Source organism: Canis lupus, chromosome 9, assembly GCF_011100685.1.
Source record: "Canis lupus familiaris isolate Mischka breed German Shepherd chromosome 9, alternate assembly UU_Cfam_GSD_1.0, whole genome shotgun sequence".
Classification (NCBI taxonomy): Eukaryota; Metazoa; Chordata; class Mammalia; order Carnivora; family Canidae; genus Canis; species Canis lupus.
The window spans coordinates 22,188,034-22,201,241 of NC_049230.1; the positions used below are offsets into that span (position 1 = coordinate 22,188,034).

Genomic DNA, 13,208 nt, shown 5'->3' on the forward strand with positions numbered 1-13,208 from the left:
ATAGGTCTAAGAGATAGGCATCCTGACCTAATCAAGGCCAATCAGATATTTCCCTAGGTTTCTATACATGGGTACAAAGCTCTTCATCTCCTTCATACTCTGAAGGCCTTGGCCCTCCATGTGCAAGTAGTTTCAAATATGCATGGTTGGTTTTTTGGGGTTTTTTTAAAGATTTTTATTTATTCATGAGAGATGGAGAGAGGCAGAGGAAGAAGCAGGCTCTCTGCAGGAGCCTGATGTGGGATCGAATCCCCAGCCCCAGGATCACGCCCTGAGCCAAAGGCAGACACTCAAACCGCTGAGCCACCCAGGCATCCCATTTTTTTGGGGGGGGGGGGGTGGAGTTTTTTAATCGCTTTAACAACTATTTTGATAATCAGGAGATAATTCTTGATGATCTCAGTAAATTACATTACAGCAACTAGCTAATCATTTAGAAGATAAAGAAATGATAAATCCAATCCCTTCCTCACATCTTATACCAAAGTTAAGTTCAAACAGACAATATTTAAATGTCAAAAACAAAACCATTTAAAAATGTACCAGAAGAGGATGCCCGGGTGGCTCAGCAGTTGAGCACCTGCCTTTGGCCCAGGGCATGATCCTGGAGTCGCGGGATCAAGTCTCACATCAGGCTCCCTGCATGGAGCCTGCTTCTCCCTCTGCCTATATCTCTGCCTCTCTCTCTCTGGGTGTCTCATGAATAAATAAATAATTTTTTAAACGTGCCAGAAGAGGGGATCCCTGGGTGGCACAGCAGTTTAGCGCCTGCCTTTGGCCCAGGGTGCAATCCTGGAGACCCGGGATCGAATCTCACATCAGGCTCCTGGTGCATGGAGCCTGCTTCTCCCTCTGCCTGTGTCTCTGCCTCTCTCTCTCTCTCTCTCTCTGTGACTATCATAAATAAATAAAAATTAAAAAAAAATTTTTTAATAAAAATAAAAATAAATGTGCCAGAAGAAAAGTAATCTCAAGTTACAGGGGCCTAAACCTAGCCCCAACGGTCGGGTTGATGAAGATCTGGAAAAATGAGCCATTTCATCAGAATCCGGGCCAAAAGGTCAAACTGTCCTAGCAATTCTCATTTTAAGAAATGTAGTTCAGAATAAAAATTGGAACATGGGGCGCCTGGGTGTCAGTTGGTTAAGCGTCTGATCTAATTTCACCACAGGTCATGAGACAGCCCATCCTCAGACTGCAGTGGGTGTGGAGCCTGCTTAAGATTCTCTCCCTCTGCACCCCCACATTGTCTCCCTCTCTCAAAAAGAAAAAGAATTGGGACATGTGCCTAATTGAATTTAAGTTTAAAAAAAGAGGACATGCAAAAAGCCATGAAACACAGAAACACAGGAAATCTCTCGTAGTTACATAATTTGGCAAAATGCTACCATGAGGGGAAAATGGGGCAAAATGTACAAGGGATTTCTTGTTTCTCAAAATTACACGTAAATCTACAATTATCTCAAGAAAAGCCACATACAAAGATGCTTATTGAAGTTGATAATAAAATTGAAAGGAACAATGTCCAACAATAGGAGACCTCAGTCAGATAATTAGCTTAAACAAATTATGGTACAATGAGAAATACCAGGTACTTCTTAGGAATGATCATATATATTACTGACTGACATGAAAAGATACCCAGGACCTTATAGAGTGAAGAAGCCTGGTTACAAATTAGAGGTGAAGTGGCTCAGTCAGTTAAGTGTCTGCCTTCAGCTCAGGTCTTGATCCCAGGCTTCTGGGATCAATTTCTGCATCCAGCTCCCTGCTTGGTGGGGAGTCTGCTTCTCCCTCTATGCACTCCCACTTGTGATCTCACATGCTCTCTCTCAAATAAAATCTTTAAAAAAACAACAAATCAGTTCCCATCTAAGTATGCATTTGTTTATAGAAGGAAAGCACATAAACCCTCTTTAGGAAAAAAAAAAAAAGTCTAAAACATTTACCTTGTATAAGTAGAAGCATCCAATTCCTGATTTCAGCTCAGGTCATGATCTCAGGATCTTGAGATTGAGCCCCACGTCAGGCTCCACATTCAGCATGGAGTCTGCTTGTCCCTCTTCCCCTGCTCTCCCTCTCTCTCTCAAATAAATAAAATCTTGTTTTAAAAGTAGAAATTTGCTCCTGATCCGCAATGTACTTGCTAAGATTCCAAGTGAATATATCTCTTGACTTCATTCCTTAAGCCAATTGACATTCTAGAAGATAAAAATTCTAGTGGTAATAAACCTGGTTATATATACATTTAGACCCTTAATAGAATAGTTATTTTCTACACATGAAACATTGCTTAGATAAATACAGGCCACATCCATTAGAATTGCAAAAGAATAGTTAGAAAATAAGGGATTCGGGCAGCCCTGGCAGCTCAGCGGATTAGTGCCACCTTCGGCCCGGGGCCGGATCCTGGAGACCCGGAATCAAGTCCCGCATCGGGCTCCCGGTGTGGAGCCTGCTTCTGCCTCTGCCTGTGTCTCTGCCTCTCTCTCTGTGTGTCCTATGAGTAAATAAATAAAATCTTTAAAAAAAAAAAAGAAAGAAGAAAGAAGAAAAAAAGAAAGAAAGAAGAAAGAAAGAAAGAAAGAAAGAAAGAAGAAAGAAGAAAGAAAGAAAGAAAGAAAGAAAGAAAGAAAGAAAGAAAAAGAAAGAAAGAAAAAGAAAGAAAGAAAGAAAAGAAAGGATTCAAAACTTGCATTAGTTGATAAATAATACAATAAGCTTACTAAGCCTTTTCTTTTAAAACACATTGTAACCCACTGTTCCTGCTGCAAGAGAATTTTTTAAGTGATTTCTGGCCATATTTTCCTAAAACCCAAAGACAAAAATTTTTTAATTCATTAACTGGCTTCTAGAGTGATAGATATCTGTTCTGACCCGCCCAGTGTCCCTCTCCTGTGTAATTCCACTTTTGGAAAATTATTCTGAAGTCCAGAAAACAAAAGGTTTGTGTCCAAAAGCATTCATGGTAGCTATTTACACTAGTGAAAAATTGGGAATAGAATAAGTGTCCTACAATGGAAGAATGGTTAAACTGGTACACCCTTACCATGTATTACAGAGTCATTAAAAATCATATTTTCCCAGAACATTTAACAGCACAGGAAAGTCATTGTATTGGGTATCAGGGAAAAAGGATACAAAAACTATCCATATACCAAAACTCAATGAATTATATTATAAAATGGTGTGTTTTACTGTGTAAATAGTGCAATAAAAAGCTAAGTTTTAGGGGCACCTGGGTGGCTCAGTTGGTTAAGCATCATCCTTTAGCTCAGGTCATGATCCCAGGGTCCTGGAATTTGCCGTGTCAGCCTCCCTGCTCAGGGGGAGTCTGCTTCTCCCTCTCCCTCTGCTCCTCCCCCTGCTCATGCTCTCTACCTCACTTACCCTCTCTCTCTCTCTCTCAAATAAAATCTTTACAAATACAATAAATTTTAAAAAGCTGTTAGTGTGAGTCTCAAACATAAACCAGTGCTTCTCAAACTTGTACTTAACAAATCCATTAGAGATCTTGTTGAACTGCAACTTCTGACTCAGTAGGTCTGGAGTGGGGTCTGAAGAGGCATTATCAACAATTTCCCAAGTGATGCCAGTGCTGCTGTTTGGAGACGCAACTTGGAAAAGCCAAGGTGTAAACCACACACCAGTGTTCCTTTATGTGTGGTCCCTAGACCAGCAGCATTAGCATGACCTGAGAGCTTGTTAGAAATTTAAATGATCAGGTCCATGATCATGGACTTAAAAGTACTAGTTTTAAGAAGTGCCCCAGTTAGGGGCAACTGGATGGCTTAGTTGGTGAAGTCTGGCTCTTAATCTCCACTCACGCCTTGATCTCAGGGTTGTGAGTTCAAGCCCTATGTTGGGCTCCATGCTGGAAGTGGAGCCTACTTTTAAAAAAGAAAGAAAGAGGGACGCCTGGGTGGCTTAGCGGTTTAGCGCCTGCCTTCCACCCAGGGTGTGATCCTGGAGTCCAGGGGTCAAGTCCCACATTGGGCTCCCTTCACGGATTCTGCTTCTTCCTCTGCCTCTCTCTTTGTCTCTCATGAATAAATAAACAAAATCTTAAAGAAAGAAGAAAGAAAGAAGAAGAAAGAAAGAAAGAAAGAAAGAAAGAAAGAAAGAAAGAAAGAAAGAAAGAAAGAAAAGAAAAGAAAAGAAAGAACCATTCCAGTTAATTCTGATGCAATCTGAAATTTAAGTATGCTATTGTGCATTGAAAGGCCAACTGCAGGTGGGCTCCCCTGGGTGGCTCAGAGGTTGAGCGCCTGCCTTCTGCACAGGGCGTGATCCTGGAGTTCTGGGATCCCCACATCTGGCTCCCTGCAAGGAGCCTGCTTCTCCCTCTGCCTTTGTCTCTGCCTCTCTCTCTCTCTCTCTCTCTCTCTCTCTCTCTCTCTCTCTCTCGTGTGTGTGTGTGTGTGTGTGTCATGCATAAATAAATAAATAAATAAATAAATAAATAAAATCTTTTAAAAAAGAAAGAAAGGCCAACTGCAGGGACACCTGGGTAGCTCAGTGGTTGAGCATCTGCCTTTGGCTCAGGGTATGATCCCGGATTCCGGGATGGAGTCCCATACTGGGCTCCCCACAGGGAGCCTGCCTCTCTCTGTGTGTCTCTCATGAATAAATAAATAAAATTCTTAAAAAAAAAAAAAAAAAAACGAAAAGAAAGAAAGGCCAACTGCAAGTTGCAGCAAAATGTCATGTTTTCCTTTGGATAATGAAATTTGGGTGATTTATGTTTTCTTCTTTGCATCTTCCTATAGTTTACAAATATAATAAATGTTACATGTCTTCTTTCCAGCTGAAAATAACCATAATTTTTTTCAGATTATGAAAGTAATATATGGATTCTAGTTCTAATATGATGCTGAACCTGTACAGCCAGGAATCCTTCTCAGGTGCCTGTTACTCATGTGTGGCACCACTGCAAAATCTGAGGGTGTCTGCAAGCTATGTTGAAAACCATGTAATGGTTAATTGTATGTGTCAACTTGACTGGGTTAAGGGATGCCCAGAGAGCTGAGTGTCTCTTAGGACGTCTCCGGAAGAAATTAGCATTTGAATCTGTAGACTGAGTAAAGATCACCGCTGAGTGAAGATCAACGCGGCTGGGCATCACCCAATCCGCTGAGAACCTGAATAGAATTATTCAGTTGGGGGATGGCGCAGCGGTTTTGCGCCTACCTTTGGCCCAGGGCGCGATCCTGGAGACCTCGGATCGAATCCCACATCGGGCTCCCGGTGCATGGAGCCTGCTTCTCCCTCTGCCTATGTCTCTGCCTCTCTCTCACTCTCTCTGTGACTATCATAAATTAAAAAAAAAAGAAGAAGAACAAGAATTATTCAGTTGGTAGGGGCCGACTTGAGGGAACTGAGTTTCTCTGAATCACCACCTAAGCGGAGAGGGCCAGTAACAGGAGCAGATCTGTGACGGGGAGGGTGAAATTCCCCTTCTCGCGCGCGAGGCCACCTGGAGGGGGGAAAGACTACATTTCCCAGCCTTCCTTGCGGAAGGATATCCTGACCAATGATATGCGAGCAGTCGGTCACGGGGGCAGCTTCTGGGAGAGACCGCGGTGCGCTTTTTTCTCCAGCCTTCGTCCCGACTCTGTGCCCTGCGTGCAGTGCTGCTGACCTGACCGTGGAGAACGAGGGCCATAGCCAGGGAGGGGTTTGCAAGGAGCCTGCTCCCCCAGGACTTTGGGGCGCAGAGCTCCCTGCCATCGATGAACAGCCCACCACCCTCCTTTTATGTAAGAGGAACAGGGATGCCTCGTGGCTCAGCGGTTGAGCAGGATCCTGGGACCGAGTCCCACGTCGGGCTCCCTGCATGGAGCCTGCTTCTGCCTCTGCCTGTGTCTCTGCCTCTCTCTCTCTGTGTCTCTCATGAATAAATAAATAAAATATCTTAAAAGAGGCGGGGGGGGGGGGGGAACCAGCTTCTCTGTTTAAGCCACTGTCTACTAGTTTTGCTGTTACCTCCGAACCTGGTGTTAAGTAATTGTAGAGCCAAGGGAGAGGTCAGGCAGGTCCGGTGTGTGAGGCAACCACGGAGCCGGCGGGGGGTATTGGGAGCCGCAGGCTGAAGCCCCCCGGAGAGGACAGGGAGCCTTGAGGGCCTGGGGACAGAAGGTCGCCTGTCCGGAGGATCTTCAGGCCTGGAAAGAGTTTGAAGGGTCAGACACGATGCAGCGGGACGGGTGGGGGTGTTATGGAGGTGCTGCAGGGCAACCAGGAAACCAGGCGCCCACCCTTTGGGGCCCGCGCCTTCCCCACCCTGGCCAAGCTGGGAAGGAAGACAAGAGAGGAATTTTACCACTAACCCGTCTTGGAGTTTTCATTTCTACCCAGGACCGGACATTATGATTACTGATCTCAGACCAAATTGGCCATTTAAGTGATCACAAGCTTTAGAGGTGATCAGAGTGAGCAACTGAGGCATGTGCCCCACCCCCGTTCTCAGGGTCTTGGGGGGAGATGAGCTGCAGCCTCTGCGACCCTCCCACCCCATTTCATTCATCCACCTGACAAATATTTACTGAGCATCTACCATGTGCCAGAAGCTGTTCCGGGTGCTAACACGGGACAGTGAACAAGGCACCAAAACTCTGCCCTCATGGAGCTTACGTGCTAAGGGAGATGGGTGCTACGTGGGATAAAAAATAAAAAGTACCAAGTAAGTTATATAGTGATCGGTGCAAAAGAAATAAAATTGAGAAAGAGGACAGGGAGTAGAAGGTTAATTCTAGTCAGGGCCGCTAAGGAAAGCCTCACTAAAAGGCACAATTTATTTATTTTTTTTTTAAGATTTTATTTATTCATGAGAGACAATGAGAGAGAGGCAGAGACACAGGCAGAGGGAGAAGCGGGCTCCTTGGGTGGAGCCCGATGTGGGACTTGATCCTGGGACCCAGGGATCACGCCCCGAGCCAAAGACAGACGCTCAATCACTGAGTCACCCAGGCGCCCCAAGGCAGCATTTCTATAAAGACTAAAAAACATTAGAGGAGCAGAGGGAGGAGACAATACCATCGTGCCCTGATGATATCACTTACTGGGTACAACCATGCGGTGCCTGCATATGTGTGTCCCCGTGTCACAGAATGGCTCCACAGCCTCACAGGCTAGGGTGAAGTGTCTGGGACAGAGATTGACTGTGAACCTGGGCAGGATGGGCCTCTCAGCCCAGCTCCAGATATTAAGTATGGCCAAGAATGGGGCCATGTGTCGCCAGCCCTGGATAGCATCAGTGACACCTCCTCTCAGGCTGGACAGCGCTATCTGGGAAGGACGATGGGCCCCAGAGATTGAAGTCTCCCCTGTCTGGCCCTGTGGCACCAGGGCTGGGGACACTGCAGTGTGACCATGCGCCTGCCTCACCCGAGCCCACCAGCTCTGCCATTTCCCACTTCTGACAGGCAGACAACCTGATGGGTTTTTTCCAGGCTGGGACAGTGGCCTGACCCAGCAGGGACCATGAGTACAGGGGCAGGGACCATTGGACAGGCAGGAGAGATGATGAGGTGTGTCCCTGAGCCCCCATGGCTGGGGCTGGGGGTCGGGGGTCGGGGAGCAGCTTTGCCAGAAGCAGGCAGAGGTCAGGGTTGGGAAGGTCAGCCATGCCCCCACCCCACATCCTGTTTTTGGAATGTGGGGCCCCAGCCTGTGCTTTCCTTTGGACTTTGTCCAAGGCAGTGTCTCCCCACCCAGGCCCACTCCCAAGGGAACTCTGCCTGACGGTGGGAGGGTTCCCCAGCACATCCATCATTAACCTAGGGTTTTTCCAGGTTGGGCTGGGCCGCTGAGCCAGTGTGGGTGAAGGGCACATTTCCCACCCCTTCCTGAAATTGGGCAGGGGGTCTCTGTCAACACATGGAAAATTATACAGGCCCCCGTGGCTAAAGGAAAGAGGAAATGTCATGGAGGAGGAGAGTCTTGGCCTCCCCATTCAGAGAGGGACAGTCATGGTCCACTTGCAGAGTCTGGGTCCACCAGAGCCCCCAGAAGCCCTGGGGATTGTCAGACCCTGGGCAACCCAAGCTAGAAGGAGGACAGTTCCATGACGGGCTTAAGCACATGGGCTCCCAGCCAGTCAGGCCAGGCCTGAGACAGCGAGCAGCTACATACTTGCTGTGTGACTGTGGGCAAGTTGCTGAGACCCTCTGAGTCCCAGCTTCCCTCCTGCCAGGGTCGTCAAGAGGATTAAATGAGCTAATTTGTGTGAAGGGCTCAGCACAGGGCCTGGTTGAGAGCAGGTGCGCAGGTGAAGGAGGGGAATGGTGTGCAGGTTGGGCAGATTCCTAGAAAGGCCTACAGGGGATGAACAGAATGTCTCAACCTCAGGGATCCCTTCCCTGGCCACTCTGGTCACCATGACTCATCCTGACTCTTTCTCTAAGGGACAGCTTTTCCTGCCACCTAGAGCCAGAGGATGTGATTCAGAGCCTTATAGGGGAAGAGAAGTCTATTTATTTTTCCCATTATAAAATAACATGCTTATTATAATAAATCTGGAGATTACAGAAAAGTGGGAAGAAAGCAAAAGCTTTTTTTTTTTTTAATTTTATTTATTTATTCATGAGAGACACAAGCAGAGGGAGAAGAAGCAGGCTCCACACCGGGAGCCCGACGCAGGACTCGATCCCAGGATCACTCCCTGGGCTGACAGTGACGCTAAACCGCTGAGCCACCCAGGCTGCCCCAAGCAAAAGCTTTTTAACCACCAATGCCGACCACTCTTGATGCCTTCATGGTTTCCATATGGGATCTTTTTCTGGGCCCAGGTTTTCTTTGTTCTCCTTAATATGACTGGGACCTTAGCATTAAGACATAGAACTGGAAGGAAACCTGGAGGTCAGATGGCCCAGTGTCCTCAGTTAACACACCAGGAGACTGGCCCGAAGAGCTCAGTGACTGTGCTGCTGCCCCCAACTCAGCACCAAACCTCTCTCCAGCCCGGAAGTTGCCAGTCAGTTAATAGTGGGTCTAGACCTTCCAGTTTGGGGGCATCTGTAAGGTGGGCTTCCATAACCCACATCCCGCACCCCCTGTCAAAAGCAGTTGGTTCTGATTAACCCCCTCCCCCATTCCCAGAAGGAGACACAGCAGTGGGATGGGGGTAGGGGGTAGGGGTGGCTTAGGGATCGAAAGGGAGGGCTGGCAAAGGCCAGCAAGGGGCATGGCCCTGTGTCTGTTCCCAAGGGTGGAGCCAGCCAACAGGGCCACCCTGTCCCTTTAAGAGAAGGGGGAGAGCAAGCCCCTCTCGGCCATTCTGTCCTGTCATCCATCCTGGCCAAATCCAAAAGGGAAAATGAAAAGGAGCCTAGGAGAAACAAGTCCCAGCCATCTCCCAGGATCCCTCCCTCAGCTCTAACACCTCAGCTGCAGCCACAGGGTGAGTGGGGTCAGGTGAGGGTCTGGGGGCACCAGGGGCCTGTGGGACCTGGGTGAGTGTGTGTGTGTGTGTGTGTGTGTGTGTGTGTGCGTGCACGCCCTTGGAGGAGGTTCTCAAGAGATGTGGGAGGCTGGAAGTAGAGGGACACCAGGGAGGAGATGGGAGAGGGCTGGGCCTGTACCCTGCCACTCCGGGGTGGGATGGTGGGGGACACCTCCAACAAAGGATACTACTGATAGAGTTATGGAAGTGGGACTACTTTTGTGTCCACCCCCCAATTCTGAAAGAAGTTCAGTGGGATGAGAGGGGCGAGAGAAGTGACAGGCAGAGAAAGGAGGTGAGGCGGCTCCGGGTCTGCTGGCTCCCACCTCTCCCAGGGGGGATCTGGAGTCGGGGGTTGGAGGCACCATGGTCGCCCATGGAAAGCATCCTCGAGCACATAAGGGCGCCGCTGGGTCTCCGCTTCCACAGTGCAGCGGGTGGCCGCGCCTCCTTGATGTCCATGTTCACTCCCTACAGATCTGGACTCTGGAGCACCAGGGTGGGGCTCCTCCCCAGCGCCTGTGGTCCCGGGAGAAGGGCACCCACAGGGGCGCACCTCCTAACCCCTCCTGCCCTCCACCCCACCCCACCCCCGCGTCCCCTAGATACCACAATAGCCCAGCTGAACCCAGGCCTAACGGAGCCCTTGCCTCGCCCCAAGGTCAGAGGAGGGCTAGCTGACCCCCCCGGGGGCTGGGGGGGACGCTGGTCGGCGGCCTCTGACCCCCCCCCCCCCCCCCGCGTCCCCAGCGCCATGGGGGAGTGGGCGTTCCTGGGCTCGCTGCTGGACGCCGTGCAGCTGCAGTCGCCGCTCGTGGGCCGCCTGTGGCTGGTGGTCATGCTCATCTTCCGCATCCTGGTGCTGGCCACCGTGGGCGGCGCCGTGTTCGAGGACGAGCAGGAGGAGTTCGTGTGCAACACGCTGCAGCCGGGCTGCCGCCAGACGTGCTACGACCGCGCCTTCCCCGTCTCGCACTACCGCTTCTGGCTCTTCCACATCCTGCTGCTGTCGGCGCCGCCCGTGCTCTTCGTCATCTACGCGGTGCACCGGGCGGGCAAGGGCGCGGGCGCGGGCGCGGGCGCGGAGGCGGAGGCGGAGGCGGACGCGGGCCCCGGGCCGTCCCCGCGCCGCCGCTGCTACCTGCTGAGCGTGGCGCTGCGCCTGCTGGCCGAGCTGGCCTTCCTGGCGGCCCAGGCGCTGCTCTACGGCTTCCGCGTGGCCCCGCACTTCGCGTGCGCCGGCGCGCCCTGCCCGCACACCGTGGACTGCTTCGTGAGCCGGCCCACCGAGAAGACCGTCTTCGTGCTCTTCTACTTCGCCGTCGGGCTGCTCTCGGCGCTGCTCAGCGTGGCCGAGCTGGGCCACCTGCTCTGGAAGGGCCGCCCGCGCGCCGGCCGCCGCCACCGCGCGCACGAGGGGGCGCAGCTGCTCCCGCCGCCGCCGCCGCCGCCGCCGCCGCGCCCCGCCCCCTGCGGCCCGCCCGCCTATGCGCACCCCGCGCCCGCCCGCGACAAGGCGTCCCTGGCCACCGCCCGCCAGGACCTGGCCATCTAGGGGCGGGCCGCAGGGGCTCCCGCCGGGCTGTCCCCGCGACCTTGGCCGCCCGGGCGCTTCCCGGCGCTCGCGGTGGCGGTGGCGGTGGCGGTGGCGGTGGCGGTGGCGGTGGCGTGGGGCCGGAGGCTGAGCTGCGGCAGGTCGCGATGCCAGCCTCATCCACGTGGCAGGGAAAGGGACGGGGGCCGCTGGGGAGAGCGCGTAAGAGGACACAGCAGGGCGCAAAACGGAGGTTCCGGTGGTGCCCAGGAAACAGAATCGTGACACCAGCTTCCCGAGGGCCTCCCCTTGTTCACGCTGGGTGGCCGCCCTAGGTGTGTGCTCACATGTACACTAGGTATGGCGTGAGCTGTGTGTGCATATGCACATGTAAGACCCGTGTGAGCTGTGTGTGCGCGTGCATGCATGTGTCCTGAGTGAGCTGTGTGTGTGCATTGGGTGTGCACAGCTACATCCTACGCGGGCTCTCCGTGTGTGTGTGTATACCTTGTGTGTGTGAGTCCTGTGCATGTGTGCATCTGTATGTCCTGTGTGAGTGTGTATGTCTATGTGTGGCTGTGAGGGAGAATGAGAGAGGGAGATCTCTGGCAAGGTGCCAACAACAGCCACAGTGGCACTGCAGAAGCTCTCCGCTCTTAATGGAGCCCACACAGGGAGGAGAGAGGTGCCCCTTCCCCCTGGGCAGGCCCCAGAGCTGTAGGGCTTGTGGGCACCATCCACACGCTCGACTGTGTCGCCAGACCAGGGTGGCCAAACCCTCCCTTTGATGGAAGCACAGTGGGGGTGGGCAGTAGGGTCAGCAGGATTCTTTTCTGTCTTCACTTCCTCACCTGGCTGCTGTTCCCCAAGTTCATAAACATGGCCAAGTTCCTTCCATCCTCAAAAGAAATATGCCCTAAAACGTGCTCCGGGCCCTGCATTTCCCTGCAGCCACCACCATCTTCCCTCCTGGGGGGATACTTGGCTGCCTCTTGTCCCCCTCCTGTATCTTCTCTGCCCCATCTGTCTTCCTCCCTTGTACCCCAGCGGTGCTGATCTCCATAAGCTCACCCAGGACCTAAGTGACATCCAGCGGCCCCATCTGACCACGCCCTGGGCCTTATCCAACCCTGCTGAGCAGGCCACCACCACCCACTCTACCGTCTTTTCTCCTACGTCCCTGGTCCCCCCCTCTTTGTCCTGGACTCTCCGGCCCGTACTGCACACAGCGGGCAGAGGGGTCTTTCTAAATGGTCCTCCTGCTTACTCTCTCGGGGGCTCCCTGTCATCAGGATAAGTCCAGTGCCTGGATGAAGCTTCTGAAAGTCCCAACCCTGTCCCCGCTGGCCCCAGCCCCACTGCATGGGCTTCCTATGGTTTCTGCACTCAAAGCATAGAGTTTTTCCTCTTCTTACCAGGCATAGTGACCAATCTCCTTCTAGATGTTACAACGTGCTGTTTCTTGGCCTGGAGCAGCCTGCCTGTCTGCAGCACTCCCACCTCACCTAGCTAATTCCTGCCTACCTTTTGGTCTCATTAGGGAAGAAATAGATGCCTTCCCTCACAGCGCCCACACCCAAGTCAGAACTAGGTGCCCCATAGCACCCATGCCTCTGCAGGCAGAGCACATCTGCTGGATGGCATTGCTTGCTCCTCCACACTGGCCCATAGTAGGTGCTTAGTAAATTTGTGTTGATGAGGAACTGAAGGTGTCTCTGGGGCCCAAAGGCTTATCCATGCTCATGGCAGGCAGCAACATCTCTCTGATGACAGTCAGTTATGTGTGCAAAGCCTGGACCTCCAACAAATTCAGATGGGGATATCCAGCTGTTTTCCAGATGTGTTCATTCAAGAAATATTTGTTGAGCACATACTATACGCCAGGCAATGTTCAAGATCAGCACTGTGCAAGAGAAATAGGATGTGAGCCACATGTGTAATTTTAAATTTTCCATTAGCTACATTAAAAAGTAAAAGGAAACAGATGAAAGTAATTTTAATAACATATTTTCTTTAACCCAGTATATCCAGAATGTTATTTCAACACATCATCGATATAAAGAAGTCTTAAGGAGATATTTTACATTCTTTTTTTTTGTACTAAGTCTTTGAAATCTGGTGTGTGTTTTATGCTTAGAGCACATCTCAGTTTGGACCAGCCACATTTTGAAGGCCCAGTCACCACACTTGGCTAGTGACAACTGTATCGAACAGAGCAAACTTGACGTTGGG

The 13,208-nt window shown here is 51.3% G+C and overlaps 1 protein-coding gene across 1 annotated transcript; it reads left to right on the forward strand.

The window, feature by feature from the left end:
- Positions 1-9,257: 9,257 nt before the first annotated feature.
- Positions 9,258-10,997, forward strand: GJD3 (gap junction protein delta 3). The gene is made up of 2 exons (XM_038546026.1): positions 9,258-9,400; positions 10,193-10,997. Exon 2 carries the CDS (start codon positions 10,197-10,199, stop codon positions 10,995-10,997), a length of 801 nt encoding a protein of 266 aa, XP_038401954.1. The 5' UTR covers positions 9,258-9,400; positions 10,193-10,196.
- Positions 10,998-13,208: the final 2,211 nt, after the last annotated feature.